A 21,469-nucleotide genomic window follows, 5' to 3' on the forward strand; every position below is an offset into this window, starting at 1 on the left:
ATTACTTGAATCCCTTTGAGGGATGAGTTTATGCCGAAGTATTTATCCTCTCATTGTAATGTCTTTGGTGAAGCATATCATGTTTGTGCCCTCAAAAAAGTAAGAAAGTCTTTGGCTAATATTTCAGCAATGAGCTCATTACACATAAAGATATAGTGTATGCATAGTTTTGTTGATTTTTGCTTGAATTGCTTATATAAATTAAGGGGGATTGTACTGTATGTTGTGTTAGAATTGGAGATGTACTGTGTAACAGGTTTTGTTCAGCAGCATAATGTGTTTAGCTCTGTTGTGTCAGTGATTCAACATCACGTTCTTTTGTGTTCGCAATTCTGGAAAAATTGCCTAGTAATTATTATGCCTATTAACAATAGTTACACCCACATTCTTGGTACATGTGGTTAATAGTCCTGTAATGTTTAAATTATCACAAGCCTTATTTTATCTTTTCTTACTTTTGGACGGCAAAAAAGTAAGAAAGTCTACTGTCATATATATCTAGAGAGTATATGTTACTGGGTGCACTGCAATACAGTTATAAAGGCTTTTGGTAACTCTGACCAGGAAACAAGCACACAAAGAGACCCACAAGGGTAAAGCATCAGAGACTGGCTACAACTTTACAGTACTTCAGAGCCCTGCTGCTTCTCTACCACATGTCTAGACAGCTTTGTTTCCTACAAGGCCACTCTACAGAGAGCTTTTCTACCCTCATGTGATCACTTTAGTCCATATTACTTGATATTAACTGGCCCCATTGATTAAGCTACTGAAATACAACTTAGTTGTGGATTTGATTCTGGACCCTACCTCAAGGTAATTATACGAATAGCCGTTTTACAAACACTTAACAGAGAATGCTTCTAATAGTCTATAATTTTACCAAGAATCCTTCAGTGTAAATGTTCAGCATGTAGCGGACATGGTATTGTCGATCCGCTATTGTCTAATTGTACTACATTACGCCTTTGGTATTATTAGGTTCTATCTGGGTGAATATTTTCTGCTGGCAAAACTCTATGATCATGCAATCCACGTTTACAGTTCAAGAAGGTCTATTTCAACAGTGCTACAAATGTAGAATATAAAAATAATGATGAAAAGTAATATTTTCTACCAGGGCTCAGATAGATGCAGTTTTGGGTTTATAAGTGTTCGACCTGGTTGCTCTTAATTAAACCTCTTTAAATATCAATTTGATAAGCAGTAGATGAGAGAAAATATTATGGAATAACGCAGATGTAAGCTGGCTCCATTTATCAATATGATTAAGTTTGGTAATTATGAAAAAACAGATATCAGACAGATGCTCTGTGCACTGCAGTACATTTTGACTTCCATACAAGATAAGTAACAATAATAACAACAAACACCTCCAGGTTCCGGGGTCGATTCCTGCCTCGGGTCTGTGTGCATGGAGTTTGCGTGTTCTCTCCATGCCTGGTGGGTTTCCTTCGGATAAACTGGTTTCCTCCCACAGTCCAAAGACATGCAGATAAAGCTGATTGGCATTCCCAAATTGCCTGTATTGTGTGTGGAATGTGTATGTGTGCCCACCCTGTCCAGGTGTACCACGCCTTGTGCCCTAAGTCTCCTGGGATAGGCTCCAGACCCCTTGCGGGCCTGTATACAGGATAAAGCGGTATAGACGATGAGTAAGTGAGTAAGTGATGACATCACAATGTCATACACTGTATTGTTAGTGTTTTTCTTTTATGGGCCTGACATTATTCCCCCAACCCCAATCTAGAGCATTGCAGATTAGCATTTCTTTTTACAAATGCATACTGGAAGTAGTCTCACAATAAGGGGGGGGGGGGGGGGGGGGGGGGGGGTTTAAAGTGGTACTAGCTAGCTAAACCAGTCAGATTAGTGTCACTGTAAACTTTAATCTATGTATAATAGCTAAGGTTATTTAGTCTTGCTTACACTGAAAATGGGTTTATAAATGTAATGGGTTTTGCTGGTATCTGTAAAATACTGTATTATAAATACTGTATACTTAAATTAAGTAATTGTAAAAACACTACACTATGTTCCAAATGATTTATAGTACATGTGTAGTGTAGGATTTATACTACATATATTTAGTATATAATTTACACTACACAAAAAAAGTTTTTTTTAATTTAAAATTTACATTTAATACTGACTTTAGTGCAGTATATTGCTTTAAAAAATGCCTTGTGGCTTCATTAAGGCAAAGAAGATGGACTTTGTTTACCCAGAAACACCTGTGCCACCTTATCCTTGGTGCCCTGAAATAGATAGAAGTAATAGCTCATGTATTCTCAATTTTAAATGTATTCTCAATTTTAGATAATTGACATATAGAACTTTACAATACAAAATATAAATGTTCCTTTTCATACCTTGGCAGGGTTTTAGCCCATATGTAAACTTAATTTGATGCAGTTTTTATAAGATCATACAAGGTGCAAATTTATTTACATCACAAAACAAGCCATATAAGTAAACTGACATGTATTTCTCCCCTTTACTAAGCCTTACATTTAATATAAATTTTCCATATTTTCATTCAATATCCAATTTTTCCTCATTTACAAGACTTGTTGAGATACTTATGCTCTTAAGTAACAGAGTGGTGGCAGATGGGTGTAATTAAAGGCTTCAAGTTCTGTTGAGGTCAATGTTGGGAAATGCATCCAAACAATATTGTCAAGTCAATACTGGTTGCTGGTTGATTTTTAAAATCAAGAACGTTGGGAAGTGCTGAAAATAATAATAAAAAAAAAAATCTAAATGTGATCAAGTATAAATATCTTTGCAGGGGCAATATAATTGACATACTGAATATAAAAAATATTTCCTGCAGCAAATTAATTACCCACTTGTAAATTTGACTGCATGAATATATGAGATATGGTTATATATTATACTACTGCGCCACCCCAAAAAAATATTAGGCTGCATCAAATTAGGAAATCAGCTAAGGAGATTTGAGATTGCTGGAACTAGGATAAGAACCCAGTCCTCTATACTCACATAAACATAGTCACAAATAAGTCTGCCCAGCCGATTGCACTAATTATTATTTACAGACCCCTAGGGCCATGCTCTGAATTTCTTTGTGAATATGTGGATTTCCTCATAAACTGTGTTGTTTCTCTAGACAAAGAATAAATTGCTATAGACTTTTATATTCATTTTAAGAATCCAGACGACCCTCTGAGAACAGTGTTTATGTCTATTCTGGACTCAGTAGGAGTAAATCATTGCATTGCAGAACCCCCTGAAAAGACTGTTCATACTCTAGATTTAATGCTAACATTTGGATGAAATATAAAACATATAAGGACATTTTTACAGTCTGAAGTCTCAGATCATTATCTGATCTTATGCAAAGGGTGTCTTAGTAATAATGTACGTACCGCATTAAACGTACATTCTCATCATCACTACTACTGCACAGAGCTTTTTCAGTGATGATCACTGTCTGAACCCACAGAACTTGATCAGGCAACTGATTGTTTTGAGTCAGCTTTTCATTTTACCTTAGATAATGAAATATATAAAAAATAATTAGAAAGAAAAAAAACAGCTTCCTGTGATTGTGATCACACATGCACCTTAAAACACCACTCAAAACTAGACCGTAAATAGCGTCAAATTCAATTGATAGTATTTCAAACAGCATGGAAGGAGAGCGTCCTGACCTATAAAAAAGCTCTTAGTGCTGATAGCTCAAGATATCTTTCTACTCTTGAGGAAGATAACAACATCCTAGATTCTTGTTTAATACGGTAGCAAAATAAACTAGGAATACGACCACTACAGAAACATGCACACCGATAACATGTGGGAGTGAGGACTGTTGTAAGTTTTTTTTAAATAAGAAAATTTTAAATATCAGGCAAACGTTCAGGCTGATGTAAGCGATAATCTAAATATATCAAGTCAGGACTTAAATAACTTAAATTACTCTTATTCAATGAGACTGAACTAATTTCACTAAGCTCTTCAGCAAAATCATCAAAAGGATCCTGTACTAACATGTTTACTTAAACAGATAATATGAGAAATAACTGAACCCGTTTTAAAATATTAAACTCCTCACGATGTTCCAAAATCTTTTAAACTAGCATTCATTATACCCATAATTGAAGAATCATAGGGAAATATTAAACCTCTCTTCACAGAAAAGGTTCTTGCACAGTAGCTATGCTCATATCTACATGGGAATAGCAGTCATAAAAGTCAGGATTTAGGTCTCATCATAGCACAGAGACAGCACTGGTTAAAGTGGTAAATGACATAATGCTGGCATCAAGGTCTAATCCCTTATAGAGGTTAAGGGAATGGCCCTCTCCTGTCTTAGGTACTATTTGACTGATCGTTATCAGTTTGTAAACGTAAACGTGGCTATTCCACATGTACTAAAGTAAAGTTTGTTACTTTGGGTAACATAATTCATACAAATTATATTAATTTCCACTATTATGCTTAAGACACACAGTTATATGTCTCAGCAAAGCCAGATAACAGACACGAGCTTAACAAAGTTTAGGAATGTGTGAAAGACATTAAACACTGGATGCATAATCACTTTCTCCTACTTAATTCTGACAAGACAGAAGTACTGGTCCTGGGACTACATGCAGTTTGAAGTAAGCTTTCTGATCACACAGTAACTCTGGATGGCTTTTCTGTTTCATCATGTGTAGCAGTAAAAGACCTTGGTGTGGTTATTGATTCCAGTCTTTCATTTGAAGCTTATGCTCAAACAGCCGTAAAATTTATTTTTGGCACTCAGACACAGTCTCACAATTTAAGTCCAAGCTAAAAACATACTTATTTAGCCAAGCCTTTTGTGAATAGATTTGTCTTAGGTGAAGGTGTAGATCTGGGAGACTCATGGACATAGGGTTTTATGTTGAGCTCTTATGTTCTGTTGCTGTCTTCACTTGCTCTCATTGATCACTCAGGGTTGTTGGCGGTGAAGTGACTGGTTGATTTACGTCCCATGTCTGTGTTTGCTTCTGACTCTCTCTTTTAGTTATGCTGTCATAGTTAGTCCTGCTGATGCCCCTGCTTGCACTCTGCACAAAATATACATTGACCTTATCTGCTATGAGACTGCAAGTATACCTAAGTGTTTTCTCTCTCTTCCTCTCTCTCTACACATGGCACACGTGAAATGGGAGCAGTACTGAACACCCCCCCCCCCCCCCTGCCCTCCAAACCTGTGTGACACATCCTGGTGCCCTGCTTCTGGTTGGAGTTTATTTTACAGGAAGGTCTCTGGCTAGCTGCTGAGAATGGTCCCATTTGGACTGCTTGAGATGTCTGTGGTGACTGGGGATGGTTTCACTTGTTCTCGGCTGATGCAGGTTTCTCTAATGTCTTGTGGCCGCAGTCGCAGAAATTCCCTAAAACTGTTTTTCATCCGAGTCTCAAACAAAGAAAGTGAATTTCATATAAACACCTTTCCTATTATACTGAACTTTCAGCCTCATAGCACACAGTATGACTGCAAATCAACCTGAAAGGATAGTGCTGAACTCTGTGAACATCATGAATGGAGATCACTTAAAATTGCACAGTAACAGTACACATACCACAGCTATGTTTAATAGTGAACATAAGAGCATTTTCATACACACACATAATGTGATCAGAATGCCCAAGATTGGGACACAGCAGCTGGGTGGCTATAAGAAAACAACTTTTTAGTAAGAGTAATCAGAATAAAGGCTTCAGTTGGCTGGGAGGGAGCATAAATTATGAAATTTGGAGCAATGGAAAAAGATCATACGGTCTAATGAATCCAGATTGATCCTACTCCAGAGTGATTGGTGCATCAGGGTAAGAAGGGAAACATTAAGTGATGCACCCATCGTGCATAGTGCCAACTGTACGAGCCTCTGAAGGCAGTGTTTTGATCTGGAGTTGTTTCAGATGGACAACAATGTTACGTGGCAATGAAATGACATGAGCTGATGACCTGAATCGATTGAATGACCAGGATATCACATTAATAATATTTTTTTCTTTGATGGCACAGGGAAAAACTCAAATTGTAAAATAGTGGTTCTGGGAGCATGAGGAATCATTTTTACACTTGAACTGGCCACCACATTGTTTGCTATTATCAAAGATAAAGGTGATTAAATTAAATCTTAGTGTGAGCAATTTCTTTTCCCAGGCAGTGTATATAAATATAACAAAACCATTATAAATAGTATAAAAATGAATATTCTAGCATACTTTCACCCCCTTAGGCCTTTATAACATATTATACAAAATGTAGTGGATTTTCTGTAACAGTATAAATATTTAACTTTAACATTACTTTTTTAAGTCATCATGCATTGTTAATGAATATTATCATACTTTTATCAAAGCCACTAATAGCTGTTAGGTTAATGAAAGCAGTCAAATAGCAAAGTATGCTATCATAATATATTAAACCTCTCCCTTTAAGTAAAAATCCAATAAATCTAAGTGACAGAAAAGAGAGGTCAAGGCTAAATTGCTGTAATACTGCACTCTGCTGTACAATGTAAAACATAGCAGCCAATCAAAAATGATGTAACCAAAAGATACTTAATATAACATTGCATGAGCCATGTAGGTTTTGTTCCCTCTGTTAGCTATGGCATATTAAAATCTACTTAGTCTGCAAGAGTGAAATCGAGTTACCCTGAGTTTAGTTAATGAAACAGTGATTTAATGTGCATTAGGCCTTGCATGCATTCTATTAAATATACAATTGTGGTGCAAAATTCACCCAGAAATTCATCTATGATGGATATTTCATAATTTCATTTATACTTCATGGAACTCTAATGAATCCTGGGGTTTCCATCCGTCAGCATGATCTGTCTTTTTCCATACATACTCTCTCTCTCTCTCTCTCTCTTTCATACACAAACACAAACACAGTTTTTCTATATGTGGGCACGTGTATATGTACACCTGCAAAGCTTGCTAAACCTCAAATCAATGATAAGACATAAAAAAACATGCTAAGTGAACACTGTACTCTTTCTGTAAATAGAAATACTACGCTGTTTCAAAGCCTCAGAACATCTTTCTTCCATATAAAAGAGGAAAAAAATCTGGGTTTTGATTACACCAGGAACCCTTAATGCTATTTGACCTTCACTGCCCTAATTAAGACTGTACTAGGAAGGTAAGATTTCCTGAGCAGCCTCAGTGCTAATGATCTCCATATACATCTCTCAATATCTGCCTGTCAACAGGATCTGTCATCACCATAACTTGAATTAAAAACCCACTGTTCAGGGAATCAATGCTTCCCTTAATTTCCAAGGATGATCCAGCATGAATTCAAGGTCATGAACAAAAGGTTTTTACACTTTCAACCCTAGCACTGTGAAGGACATTTAGAATGTGCAATGTTAAATAATGGGAATGTGACTGGGTCTTATGTTCCTTAGAGCATGTTTACCATCTTTTCATATACTCAAATTAAGTTGTGTTTTTATACTTAATGGGAAATTATGCAGTAGCAATGTACGTATGAAAAGCATCTAAATCATTTTGTGTTAGAAAAATGCTTTAAATCTTGTAAGACTTGACCAGATTGATTATCATTGCTCATATTGTTCTATAGCGATATCTAGAATTAGCCTTACGTATCAGCGGCTCATGAGCATAGATTTTAGTGTGGCAATCTGTAATAGACAGTTGAGATTTTTTTCATCTGTGGCACCTGTTTTCATCTGTTTGTTCAGCTGTGTTTGTGCCATTGTGCCAGGCTGTGCCCACTGAAGTCTCAGATTCCTGTTTTGAGCGGTCCGGTTCGAAACGTAACGAGGTCTTCTGCAGTTGTAGCCTCATCTGCCTCAATATCTGTACTGTTGTATGGTTTGAGATGCTTTTCTGCTCACTAAAACAAGTCATTACTTGAGGTGTCATAGACTCTGGCCCTACACTTTTTGACCTTTCTTATCATGAAGGTATTTATGCTTGTGGAACTTTTTCTTTGTTTTTCACACAGTTCCATATAAACTTTACAACTTGCTATGTGCACTTTATTCAATACACACATACACTATATGTGTATTGAATAACACACACATTATTTAATGACATTGCCAAAGTCAAACTGTTCCCTGAGCTTATGTTTGATGTGAACATTCAGTAAAGCTCTTGACCTGTACTGTATATGCAGGGTTTTATGCACTGCACTGCTGCCACATGTAAAGGTATAGAGGTGTTGAGTTATGTGTTAATATATTGGTTTTATGAGTGCAAAAAGTTACCAAAATTTAGTAAAAATTTGTTAAAAAAAAAAAAAAAAAAAAAATGAACATGTATATAATTTTTTTTTTTTTTTTTTTTGCAAATATGAACTTCAAAATGTGAAGATTCAAAGATCCCGACATGTGTACCAGTATAGAGAGTTCAGGAATACAGGCAGTGTCTATGTGCATTTTCGTGTGCTTAAGGCACCTAATAGTTTCTATACACAGCTTTTAATTACCTGTCGGATTCGGTCTACTTGCGCGTCACTCGTCGGAAATGAATGCAGCTGAATTCCAAATGAATTTCTTTATAATCGCACTACACAGGGGCCGGGTACTGCGTGATACGTAGATCCACTATGCCTCCAATAGGAAGTGGGTTAGACTACTAAGCAGCACTAGCTTGATATGATAGGCATGGGGTCCGAGTTATGCTGTCAGATTCTGCTAATGTCATGTATTCGCGTAGGTTCTTAAAATTACTAACCGAGAAAAGGATACTTGCGCAAATTTGTCGAATGTAGTTCACATTATCAGTCAAGAAAAAGTGATATTGCTGGAACCCCGACTGAAGGAAAAGTGCTTTGAAGTTGTTGTTTTTTTCCCTCTAATGCAAGTCTCCCCTCGTCGCCAGACAGCATGAACGTGTCCGGATCATGGCGCGTCGGAGATTCTTCCGCTCCCGCGCTGGAGATGCAGGAGAAGCCGGACGCGCGTGCCAACCGGGACTGTACCGTGGCGCCGGTGGTCGCGCAGCGCCGAGTCTCTCACCTGTACGGGTACGGCCACCGGATGTCCGTGTACAGCACCACGCGCCCCGTCCTCACGCGCGCTTACCTTCAAGGACAGGTGTACAACTTTTTGGAAAGACCGACGGGTTGGAAATGCTTTGTGTATCACTTTACTGTGTGAGTACTACTGAAACACGTCCAACAATATATTAAACACACTCTCACAACACAGGAAAAACATGTGCGTCGAGAACTAAAAGTGTACTAATTAAAAGTTAAATGTTAAATAACTGCCAGGAAAAAATATCAATTTAAAAAAAAGAAACCTGGCACCCATCCCTTTTTCCATCCCTTACTTAGTAGGACATCCATGGCTGTTTACAGTTTTTTTGTGATTTTGTAAATGTTCTAGAACTGCTGAAGTAGATAAGTGACCTATCCAACAGATACTGTAGTTCTGTTTAAGATGCTGTTGTTAGTGTCATAGAACTGACATTTGCTGAGTGTTCTAGAAATGCACCTGCTGATAAGTCGTCAGAAGTTTTAACATAAGCTGGTTGTTCTAGAACTGCAGTTTCATTTGGTGAGTGTTCTAGAATTGCTACATGTACAATATAGTTATAGACTGTATCAATTTATGCATTAGAATTGTAAAATTGGTAACCGTTTCAGAATTGCAACATTTGTTGTTTGTTCTAGAACTCTGAAAGGTGGTGTGGCCTTGAGAAGTAATGCTTTTAATGAGTTATTGAATTGTATCAATGTATGCCTAATAAGTGCAAAATTGGTAAACATTCCAGAATTGCTACATTTGGTGTTTGTTCTAAAATTGTAACAGGTGGTGAGAGCTTTAGAACTGCTACATTTAACAAGTCATAGAATTGTATCAATGTATGCCTTATAACTGCAAAACTGTTAAACATAACGGAATTGCTACATTTTGGTGAGTGTTCTAGAACTTTGACAGTTGTTGATGTCCTCGAAACGTGATATTTAGTGAGTATTCTAAAACCGCAGCATTTGCTTGATGGTTCAAAATTGTGCTAGGTGATATATCTAGAATGGCTAAATTTGATGAGTGTTCAAGAAATGTGACATGCTGGTTCTTTTTAAGAGGACAATACACAAAAGTGCAAAACACAAATTTATTCTCAGTGTGGATTTATAACGTTATATTTTTATTTATAACTCAAGTTACAGAACTTTTCATTCTCAGCTGCAGAACTTTCCCACCATCACATGTGTGGCTCAGAAATCAAGGTCATAAAAGAATAGGGAGGGGATTAATAAACCAATATTAATCAAGACATTCTAGCAGTCGGTCCATGACATGAGTGTTGACTATCAGGTGAGGTTCCTAAGAGTGGAGATTGCTCTCATGGTGTGAGAAGTCTTGTTTTCAGGATCAGCTGAAGACAGTGTGAGAGGAATGTGCAGAATGAAGGCACCAGCTGCTTGTCATGTTCTCTGTCCCTAGCAGGAGAGGAGGTGATAATGGGCTGCTAAACTCGGCAGCAGTGTGGTTACTCTCTGAAGCCCAGAGGCCTGCTGACCTCGTGACCTACTGCTGCTGGGTAGTGATAGGGGAGGATTTCAGGAGTGTTTGTGTACTGTCTGTGTTCTATGCTTCATAGATAGCGCATCTAGTGAGCATATAAGCTTTTACAAAACTGCTTTTCAAGTTTAGAAAAGTTTGCAATAAGGAGCTCTTATTTCAGGATAATAAGGATAATTTGTTACTGTCATGAAATTGCTACAGAACAAATATTATTTAGTATGAAATCCTTTATTCTTCAAAAAATGCTTTATCTGGCTGGGTATAGAGTCGAAAACATGTCTGCAGTACTCTCATGTCACTTGCTTAATTCATGCCTGCTTGATTGCTTATATAATATATAGTACATGTCATAATGTAACTATAATACAACAGAATATAACAATATAAAATATAACATAACATAATAAAACGGTAAGACATGCCATATGTTGTTTTAATACTTTTTGGCCACCAAAACATGCATAAATGACATGCAAGCAGTGTGTGAAAAAACATTTTACTTTTTCTTCCTAAAATATCAGAAGCTGAACTTGGATTTGAAGTAAAAAAAACAGGAAGCAGAATCTGGTCATGGGGGAAAAAAAGGAAATGAATTTGGTCATGCCTTGGTTGTTTCAGTTATATTAATCCAGTTCATGCACCTGTAAGAAGTAGGGGAAAGCATGCTGTTAAACTCATTCTTAATGATGTTCACTCAATTAGCCGTCACATTACAATTTCTGGACTAATGGCTAAAGTGTAATCCTTTCTCTTGTAAGAGGTTGTATGAATAGGAGGCAGGCAAGCAAGGCAAGCTGAGTTGTGCCCTTACAGTACTTATCTCTGCTCTAGCTGCAGCAAAGCCACTTGTGTAGGGGATGAATTGCACTTATCATTACAGCGTGACCAGTCTCGGTTTGCATGCATGTGTTGTGTGTGTGTGTGTATCTGCATACTAGTGCATGCCTGAAGGTGCATGTGCTGTACATGTTGGTTAAGACTAACACATTGTTTATGATCACCTGTATAAGCCTGAGTGACAGAAGACAGAGTAGAATGTCTGCTGTTGTCATACTGAAAGCTGTCTGCTGTTGAGAGGCTCATATTAAGAGCCAGAGGCAAGATATGGAATGGACAAGCTGAATGAGATAATATAATTACAACATCTCTATTATAATAAAAACACCCCTAACAATGGCCTCCTACACAAAATGTATTAGAGGTATTAAATATCAGTTATGTAATTTAGGATTATAACAGCATTAGATGTATAGAAGGAGTCCAATTCTCTAGCCAGATAAAAGCAACTCCTTTTGTAATTCTGTGTAGATGATTAGTCTGTAATAAAGGTTGTGAATATAAATCCCTCCGCTGCCGGATTGATCCTGTTGAATCTTTCACCAAGACCCTTAATCCTTAACTGCTCCACAGTCATCAGTCATGTACTATACTCAGAGCTGACTCAGTGCTCTTGCACTAATTTACAAATATTGCTATTTTCATTCATCAGTAATCTTTTTCATTGGAGTAATAGCAGCTCCAAAGCTGGAAAAACATATTGCTTTTTACAATTTGTAAATCGTAATTAATTAATTGCCATAAGCAGTTAACTATAACCAGTCCAACCTACCAGGATGTTTTTGGAAGGTGGGAGGGAACCATAGAAGTCAGAGGAAGCACATATGGACAATGACAGAAAGAAAGAATTATGTTCACTAACCTTGGCGGCATTGCAGGTGACAGGAAAGCCTGTGTCTAATTACTTGGTGCAAAAGACAGGACCTCTCATTAACTCTAGGAGTTTAACTAACAAGTTACTGTCAGAGTACATCGTGTCATTACAGCATGTCTTGTTTACGGCCCAAAATTCAAAATTAAATATTAATGCATTTTTTAGGATGCTTCATATTTAGAAATTCAGACCTTCTAATTAAAGGCTATTTTTACAGTTTTAACTGTAATTAAAGGGAAAACATGTCATTAGAACACTAGGATTTTGAGTAAAAAAATAACAGTTTTATCATTCCAGGCATAATGTCATGTGGTTTGGAGACATGTGCAAAAAGCCTTCTAGGTAAAATAACACAACCACTGATATAACAAAATCGGTGTTATTTTACATTTCCCTGCACTGTCTGAGATGGTAAGGATGCTTGCAGCACACAACAGGTTCAGCAATTATGCGTACCACAATCTACTGTACTGTCAGTATCACAACAAAGATTAAGGAGTGATATATTGTGCTGTGACATCACATTTATTTTAAAACCTTGTTAGTCATGCAACCTGCATTGGCTTTATTTTTAGTTCCAATTAGCATGAGCAGTTTATGCTGAGCAATGCTGCTTTTTTTCCTCAAGCACAGATGCATTATTCATATAAAGCTTTCATATATGCAGGCTGTTTTTTTATAGTTTCTGTTTTAACTGCAGGTTGTTATTTTATTGAAAAGCCCTTCTGAAGGCCATAAAAGCTTGTGCAGTCAATAAAAATGATTATGATAATGACTGATGAAGATGAAACTTTTGACAGACAGCCATTTCCCAATAGATTGTGTTTCCTTACGTCTCTAGCCCCTCCCTGTGTGGCAGCGCTGACAGCTAACAGCTGGCCTTCCTTTGTCATAACAGCAGCTGTGCTGCATGTTGTCTGCTGTTTGGTTGTGTTTTGCTGCTCGGTAATTTCTTTTAAATGCATGAATGAGGCGTTTACATGTTGGCTGACATGCTGTAAAAACACCTCCCTGATGTTAAGGCTAAACCAAAAATTGTCAGGTATAAATGGTTATTCTGGACCTTGTATTCACAACTGCCTAAAAGTTATTTTATAGTTAACGTGAATCCATAGATCCGAGTGATTTAAAATGAACCAGTCGACATTGCTGAAATTTTTTTAAAATAGTATTATTAATAAGTAGTAAGTACCTTTAATGCAGTGATGTTCTTCAGGTGCCATAAATGGTTGAAACTGTTTATCTGAAACTTTCTTAAATATCACCCTGGCCTGTCTGTTAATATACAGAGGATTAGCATAGAGAAAACGGTGGGGTTTACACAGCGCGGCCGTGTCTGTATAATGGCATCGCTGCTCAAGGTAAAACTTGCTTATCTCTCAATAAATAAAACAATTTTATCTTGCATATGGAGGACTCCAGGCAGGGATTTTGTTGGTCTACACATTCAGCCATGCGGCTGACCTTGTAGAAGAGCAACGCATTGATGTGTTTAACCTCCAATCCTGTGTTTTCAAGCTCACCTGGACTTTACACTTCATAGATAAGCTCCAGAATTGGTCACTGACACACACACACACACATACACACGTGCACACGTATGCACTTAATATAAGTAGTAGCATTTGAGATGATCCCAGTGTGGCTCATTAAAACATTAAATAATTGGGGCATTCTGTGATAGCGCTAGAGAGAGATTTTTTGCCTGTCAGCAAAAGTTACCCTTTTATATATTTGTTGTTGCTTGCTGTTTTACACAATGCACAGTGTACTTATATACATTTTTTACAAAGCTTTCTATCTGAGATTTTATGAGCAGAGAGTCGCTATTCTAGGTAAACTGTCACCACCCTATCACTAAGATGTACTCTACATGAATAATATCATAATTAACTTTTTTTTATGTACAGTAATTCTAAGTAAAACAGTGCATTAAACAAAACCTATTTTTAGAGCACTCTTTGATAATGAATATTTAAAAGAGTGATCATAAATCATTATGGTGGCTTAGTGGTAAGCGCTCTAGTCTTTTCCTTTAGTGTCAAGGGTTCGAGCCCCGCCTCAAGTCTGTGTGCGTGTTTTCCTATTGCCTGTTTACTTTGGGTATTCTAGATTCCTCCCAGAGTCCAATAGATGCAGGGTGTTTTTTTGTAGTGGGTGTATCAACTAATTAAAGGAGGAGGGTTAAGTGTAAACACAGTACATACATTTATTTAAAAAAAAAATAATAATCGATGGAAGGTGAAAAGCTATTGACACTTGTGGGGAACAGTGCCAAGAATTGATGATGAGGATGATAATAATAATAGATAATTTAAGCAGTGTATAATATTTTTCAAACAATGTTTCTTCCAGTGGGTAGTAACAGTAAGTCACAGTGCCAAGATGATGGAAATTATGCCTCAATTATTTAATTCATCTTTATTTGGGCACAAACAAATGTGCAATTTGGGAATAGTAGTTAGTTTAATCTGCATGTCTTTGGGTGGAAACTGGAGTACCCAGAGGAAACCCACAAAGCACGGGGAGATGCGAACTCCATGAACACAGATCACGAGGCAGGAATTAAACCCATGACCTGGAGGTGTGAGGCCACAGTGCTATCTGTGGCGCAATTAATTCACTCATTTATCTTCATTAACTGCTTTATCCTTATCAGAGTCGTGATGGATCCAGGGCTTATGCCATGGACACTGAGTGTGAAAAGGAAATAAATGGGGCAGCATGTACAGTCGTGGCCAAAAGTTTTAAGAATTACATAAATATTGGAAATTGGAAAAGTTGCTGCTTAAGTTTTTATAATAGCAATTTGCATATACTCCAGAATGTTATGAAGAGTGATCAGATGTATTGCATAGTCCTTCCTTGCCATGAAAATTAACTTAATCCCAAAAAAACCTTTCCACTGCATTTCATTGCTGTCACTTAAGGACCTGCTGAGATCATTTCAGTAATCGTCTTGTTAACTCAGATGAGAATGTTCACGAGCACAAGGCTGGAGATCATTATGTCAGGCTGATTGGGATAGAATGGCAGACTTGACATGTTAAAAGGAGGGTGATGCTTGAAATCATTGTTCTTCCATTGTTAACTATGGTGACCTGCAAAGAACCGCATGCAGCCATCATTGCGTTGCATAAAAATGGCTTCACAGGCAAGGATATTGTGGCTACTAGGATTGCACCTAAATCAACAATTTATAGGATCTATAAGAACTTCAAGGAAAGAGGTTAAATTCTTGTTAAGAAGGCTTCAGGGCATCCAAGAAAGTCCAGCAAGCGCCAGGATCGTCTCCCAAGTAGGATTCAGCTGCGGGATCGGAGTGCCACCAATGCAGAGCTTGCTCAGGAATGGCAGCAGGCAGGTGTGAGCGCATCTGCATGCACAGTGAGGCGAAAACTTTTGGAAGATGGCCACGTGTCAAGAAGGGCAGCAAGGAAGCCACTTCTCACCAAAAAAAAGCATCAGGGACAGATTGATCTTCTGCAGAAAGTATGAGGAATGGACTGCTGAGGACTGGGGCAAAGTCATATTCTCAGATGAAGCCTCTTTACGATTATTTGGGGCATCTGGAAAAAGGCTTATCTGGAGAAGAAAAGGTGAGCGCTACCATCAGTCCTGTGTCATGCCAACAGTAAAGCATCCTGAGACCATGTGTGGGGCTTCTCATCCAAGGGAGTGGTCTCACTCACAATTTTGCCCAAAAACACAGCCATGAATAAATAATGGTACCAAAACACCCTCCAACACAATCCAACAACAGTTTGGTGAAGAACAATGCATTTTCCAGCACGATGGAGCACCATGCCATAAGGCAAAAGTGATAACTAAGTGGCTCGGGGACCAAAACGTTGAAATTTTGGGTCCATGGCCTGGAAACTCCCCAGATCTTAATCCCATTGAGATCTTGTGGTCAATCCTCAAGAAGTGGGTGGACAAACAAAAACCCACTAATTCTGACAAACTCCAAGAAGTGATTATGAAAGAATGGGTTGCTATCAGTCAGGATTTGGCCCAGAAGTTGATTGAGAGCATTCCCAGTCGAATTGCAGAGGTCCTGAAAAAGAAAGGCCAACACTGCAAATACTGACTCTTTGCATAAAGGTCATGTAATTGTCGATAAAAGCCTTTGAAACGTATGAAGTGCTTGTAATTATATTTCCGTACATCACAGAAACAACTGAAACAAAGATCTAAAAGCAGTTTAGCAGCAAACTTTGTGAAAACTAATATTTGTGTCATTCTCAAAACTTTTGGCCATGAATGTACAGTACACACACATAACCGAAAACTAACCATAGATATTATACCTTCTTGCTTGTAATTGTAAGGTGAGAGGAAATAAGAAGGTTAAGGTTAGGGTTAGGAATTATTTACAGAGAGTAATATGAGCAATTCATTTTATCACTGTTAGAAATTTTTAATTGTTTGATTGTTTATTTGTTTGTTTTTTTGATTTGCCACTCAACATTGTCTCAGCAGGAATGTTAACCACTGAATCCTGAAACACTACATACTGAGAGCTTTTATATAGCTTTTTATGGCATGTATAACATCCAACAGACTAAAGGAACAAGTTAGGAATTAATTCATTAACGATAAAGTTAGTTATAAAGGAGATTTATTTACAATAAGATTTAAGACGAGATGGATTTAAGCAAAAAAAAAATTTATATATATATATATATATATATATATATATATATATATATATATATATATACTGCATTTCACCTTTGATTTTTGTGGAGCCTCCATAGCACACGGAAATGATGACGACATTTAATCTTATCAAGATTATGCTTGTTGTGGTGTGTAAATGACAAAAGTTCATTTGTGCTTGTTAAATGACTCCCATGAACAGAACGACTCATTAGCAGGATGATGCATATCGAGTCTTTGATTGTATTAAATGATTGTAAATTAACTTTAACAGAATTGTGAATACATTTTATCTACACTACAGAATCTGACTGAAGAAATATAGATGCTATAGAAAATACAGAAAAATAATGCTTTATCTCAGTTTCAGTATTCTTAATAGATATAAAACATAAATATTCAAATGCTTTCTATCCATTTGAACAAAACTTCTGGTTATTTTTGTGTGTTTACAGAGTAATGGGGATAAGCAAGGCGTATGTTATCAGCTTAAACAATTGAATGGTTGCCAAACTAAACTAATGATGATATTTTTGCTGCATGTTTCAATACCAAAAACTTAAGATTGCCTTCAAACATCTGCTCGGTTACTTGCAATTTGTATGCAATTCACATATGCAGTTGTAATTGTAGGCTACAAGGAGCACGTTTAAGATTCAAATGAGAAATGAATGATAAAATAAAGTGCCAATTTAGCTATGTCCGATCCTGTGCCCTGTGTCAGGAGTGCTAGATGCCAGGTTCAGTGTTAAGTGTGCCATTCATTCAGTCATTCATTCATTCATACATATATACTGTACATATACCAGACAGCCACAACATTGTCACCACTGACAGATAAACTGCACAACACTGATCACCAGCATTGGTGACAAGATCGTGTGCACCTGGTCTGATCCCACTGAAAAGTAATAAAGCACAAATTGCCAAAAAATAAAACCTATTAGGCTATCAAACACGGGGCTCCAAACTCCCCAAATTCCTCCATGGGATGAACGAGTCTGGTCCACTCTTCATCCCTCAACTCACAATACCCAAAAGATCGGATGCCAGCATCCTGGTGCCAGACACAGCCTGTCTGAGACGCCCTATGGAGCCACACCCCTAAGGGGTCAGAGCTGCCCCAGTGACACAAGAAACCCAAACCCTAGGTGGTTTTAGTGTTGTGACTGTTCTTTCTGTTGAAGGTGAAAACAAGCTGAGACTTCCTGACAGACTTCTCTATCCCCAAACACAGATCCCTGATCCTCTTGGGAGACACCCAGACATTTCCAAGCCAACTGTGAAATATATGTTCTCCAACAGAACCCCGCATTAAAACCTCTTGCATGGTACCCAAACAACTAATCTAACTTCTGTTCATTCAGTAGAGCAGCTGTTGAGCTTCCCACCTTAACATAAGGCCAAGAAGTTTTATTAAATCCACTAAATAAACACAGTTTCCTATAACTAATAAGTAATGTTAAAATAAGTATCTGGACGGTTCTTTTTTTAGTGACATTTCAAGCCTAAATATGTATGTACAATGCTAGCAACTAGCTTTAGGACATTTGCTAATTACCAACTATCAAGTAAAACAGTAAATTCTTGACTTAATGAAGCCTTTCTTCCCCAAATTAGAAAAACTGCCATCACATTTTCGAAGGTATAATCATTTTTTTATACGTAGTTATCACTATTTAAAAATGCTTAGCCTCTGTTTTTTTGGAAGTCGACTGATATTACGACTCTGGTACAATGTTGCCACCTAGCGGACAAATGTCATAAGACTCGTCAAATCTTAAACGGGATGAAGAAAAAAAAAAGGAATAAATAAAGGAATAAATAAATAGCACTTATAATATAGTTTTCTAAATGGTGTGAGGGGCAGCATGGTGGTGGAGATCTTAGTGTGTTCTTATCTTGATGGTCCCCATTTTGACCCCCTTATGTTATTGTGTGTGTGGACTTTCAGTATAGATGCTCAAGTGGCTTCGATCTGGGTCCATAATCTTCTTCTTCTTTGTTGTTTAACGGCAGTTGAAATCCACTAGGTTGGTTACATTACCGTCAACTGTAGGTCTCATTCTTCCTCATCTCTTCGGCCTCTAAAAGCAAACATCTAATGCATCCTTTCTTTATCTTGTCATGACTTGTTCGGTATCTTGATCTCTTTGTCTGCTTTATGCGGCACTTCCACACACACTCTCTCTTCTTAACACGTTTCCTCTCAGTACCACTTTGCATCTTTAGTTGGAGTTCTGTAAGTTGCATCACCGATACCTTTAAATCTCTCTCCTCCGCTTCCCTGTCCATTAAAGCTGACATTCCAGTCCAGTTTCCTTAAAAACAATATTAAATGCTTCCTTCCCTGATCTGTGACTACTATTTTAAAAGACTCTTAACAGACTTACTACTTTCCCTAGTTCTTGGAGCTGTGCCAAAATGTCTATATTTCCTGCATGAGAGCAATACATGCTTGACAGTCTCACTTTCATGGGATTCTGCACAGAGTCCCTTTGGGTGTTGCCCTTAGTCTGCTAATTAATACTTCCTCTTTCAGATTTCACCCGCTCCTTATCACATCTACTTTATTCTGCATGCAAATGCGGCCTGCTTTGTTTCATTATGAGTGACATCTGGGTTTTCAGGTTTCCTTACACTTACAAAAAAATTATGAACTGATATCCGGATAGGGTGTGTCCCTGGCATGTGCTTGAGATCCAGCCTGACCCTGATGAGGAAAATGTCTCTATGAAAATGTATGAATGATTGAAGTGATAGACATATTTTACCAGCAAAGGGTGGTTCAGGAAGAGTTGACCTGTGAACTTTTAACTTTTATTATTTTATTAATCATTCTAATCTTTCATTTAATCAGTTATTTATTTAAAGTTATTATTTCGCTTGCTGCACTGATGAGCATTAATGTCTTGCTCTTTTTGCAGGTTTTTGATTGTGTTATCTTGCCTGATCCTCAGCGTCCTGTCCACTATTGATCAGTATCAGGCTTTGGCCCAAGAAACACTTTTCTGGGTGGTAAGTTTCTTTTTCATTTAATTTTATTTTACTGCCATTTTTAAATGCATTTTACTACCGTCAGGCTCCGACTAAACAATCTGCATTCGTGCTATTTACAGTACATCTTAATGCAATGTTGTTTTAATGAAATTCCCCTTCAGAATTTCTCTCCAGCAGGGGGCGATAGAGCAACACAATTAGTAAAAGGACTGTGCTTTATGAAGTAAAAATGACAGAACAGTAAATACAGGTCCACTGCAATGGCTATAGTAAATGAAAGTATACAGAATGACAGGATGTTCCTGGTTTATTAGATCCAGTTCATTAATGTTAAATCTATCTGTAATCCCTTATTAATTAAAATATTTGTCTTTTGCCACGAAGGAACACTAGATATTGACTCGTTCCAGCTGTGATTTTATGTGATTCAATTGATTGCTTGGTCACCTTAATTAAAGTTTTTTGGGATTTACATCGGATCAATTCAAGTCTGTTTGGGTAATTAAGGTCCACCCTGTTAATGGCGCTGTTCATTGTGAGAGGAGATATCAGAAACCAAGATAGTCAATACAGTGCTTAATTGCTTGTATGCTCCACTGCCTTAATGCCATGTGTTCAAGCTAGTGGATTCCTCCTCCAAAAAGCGTAATCTTTGTTTTTATATTGAGCTATGCTTAATATAATTATTAAACAAAGGACAAAGACAAAGGGAAGATGGAGAGGATCAATAAGGCCATGCTGGTAGGGAGAAGGGGAAAGCTAAAATTTGAGCTTAAAGTATTTTGATTGCTCACTAGAGGTCAGAGGTCAGCCTAGCCACTGGATAAAGAGGATTAAAGCTATGCGATGCATTATCTGCAGGCAAAGCCGCGCATCACAAGTCAATGTCGCAGCCCTGCTACAGGGATTAGACTAGGCTCTGGTCTTGTTTAAGAGGCCCTGTAACAGGTGTTCCGAGTTTTTAGCATTATTGATTTAACGTTCGTTAAGTACAAATGGAGGCACATCATGAGATGGATGAGGATATTTCTCACAGGAAGTAGACCTGCCATGCTGAACCCCTCCTTTCTTCTCCCAGCCCCCAGCTCTCCCTGTTTTAATGAGCACAGGCCTGTGTATTCGCTTCACAGCTGTTGGGCTGAACAAAGGCAGAAATCATGTACTTTGATGCCTTTCTGCATTGAACCTGTCTGAACAATGATCAGAAGTCTTCGCAAACTGTATATTATTTCTGCTAAAATTTGGTCTCACTCAAAGGGTGAACTAATATCTCATATTAATTAGCAGATCAAGAAAACGAGCCCTTAACACTTCTTAACTCCTTAACACTGCCTACAGGAATCAGTAGATGGGACTTAATTGTAAATAGACTGAACTGTGAATTCAGCTTAGTAGAACATTGTTCTCTTGATAGAATGCTACTGCATATTTGTCATACATAATGTGCCACCTTTGTCATTGGTCTGCTCAGCCAAGGTGACCAACATAACACCACAAAAGGGAAGCTCATCTGTCAGGAAGACACGAAGTGCAGGAACTCACACAAGACAGTCCAATACATAAAGGTTTTTTT

General features: G+C 37.6%; 1 protein-coding gene across 3 annotated transcripts in view; it reads left to right on the top strand.

Moving 5' to 3' along the window:
* The first annotated feature begins 8,664 nt into the window (after positions 1-8,664).
* Positions 8,665-21,469, top strand: part of kcnq1.1 (potassium voltage-gated channel, KQT-like subfamily, member 1.1) — a 39,997-nt gene continuing 27,192 nt past the window's right edge. For all 3 annotated transcript variants that reach the window (XM_053493436.1, XM_053493437.1, XM_053493438.1), the window contains exons 1-2: positions 8,665-9,142; positions 19,824-19,914. In XM_053493436.1, the coding sequence (XP_053349411.1) occupies positions 8,874-9,142; positions 19,824-19,914 (360 nt within the window). In that variant the 5' untranslated portion in view covers positions 8,665-8,873. The remainder of the gene's footprint in view (positions 9,143-19,823; positions 19,915-21,469) is intronic.

The sequence above is a fragment of the Clarias gariepinus genome, chromosome 3, assembly GCF_024256425.1.
Source record: "Clarias gariepinus isolate MV-2021 ecotype Netherlands chromosome 3, CGAR_prim_01v2, whole genome shotgun sequence".
Taxonomy (NCBI): Eukaryota; Metazoa; Chordata; class Actinopteri; order Siluriformes; family Clariidae; genus Clarias; species Clarias gariepinus.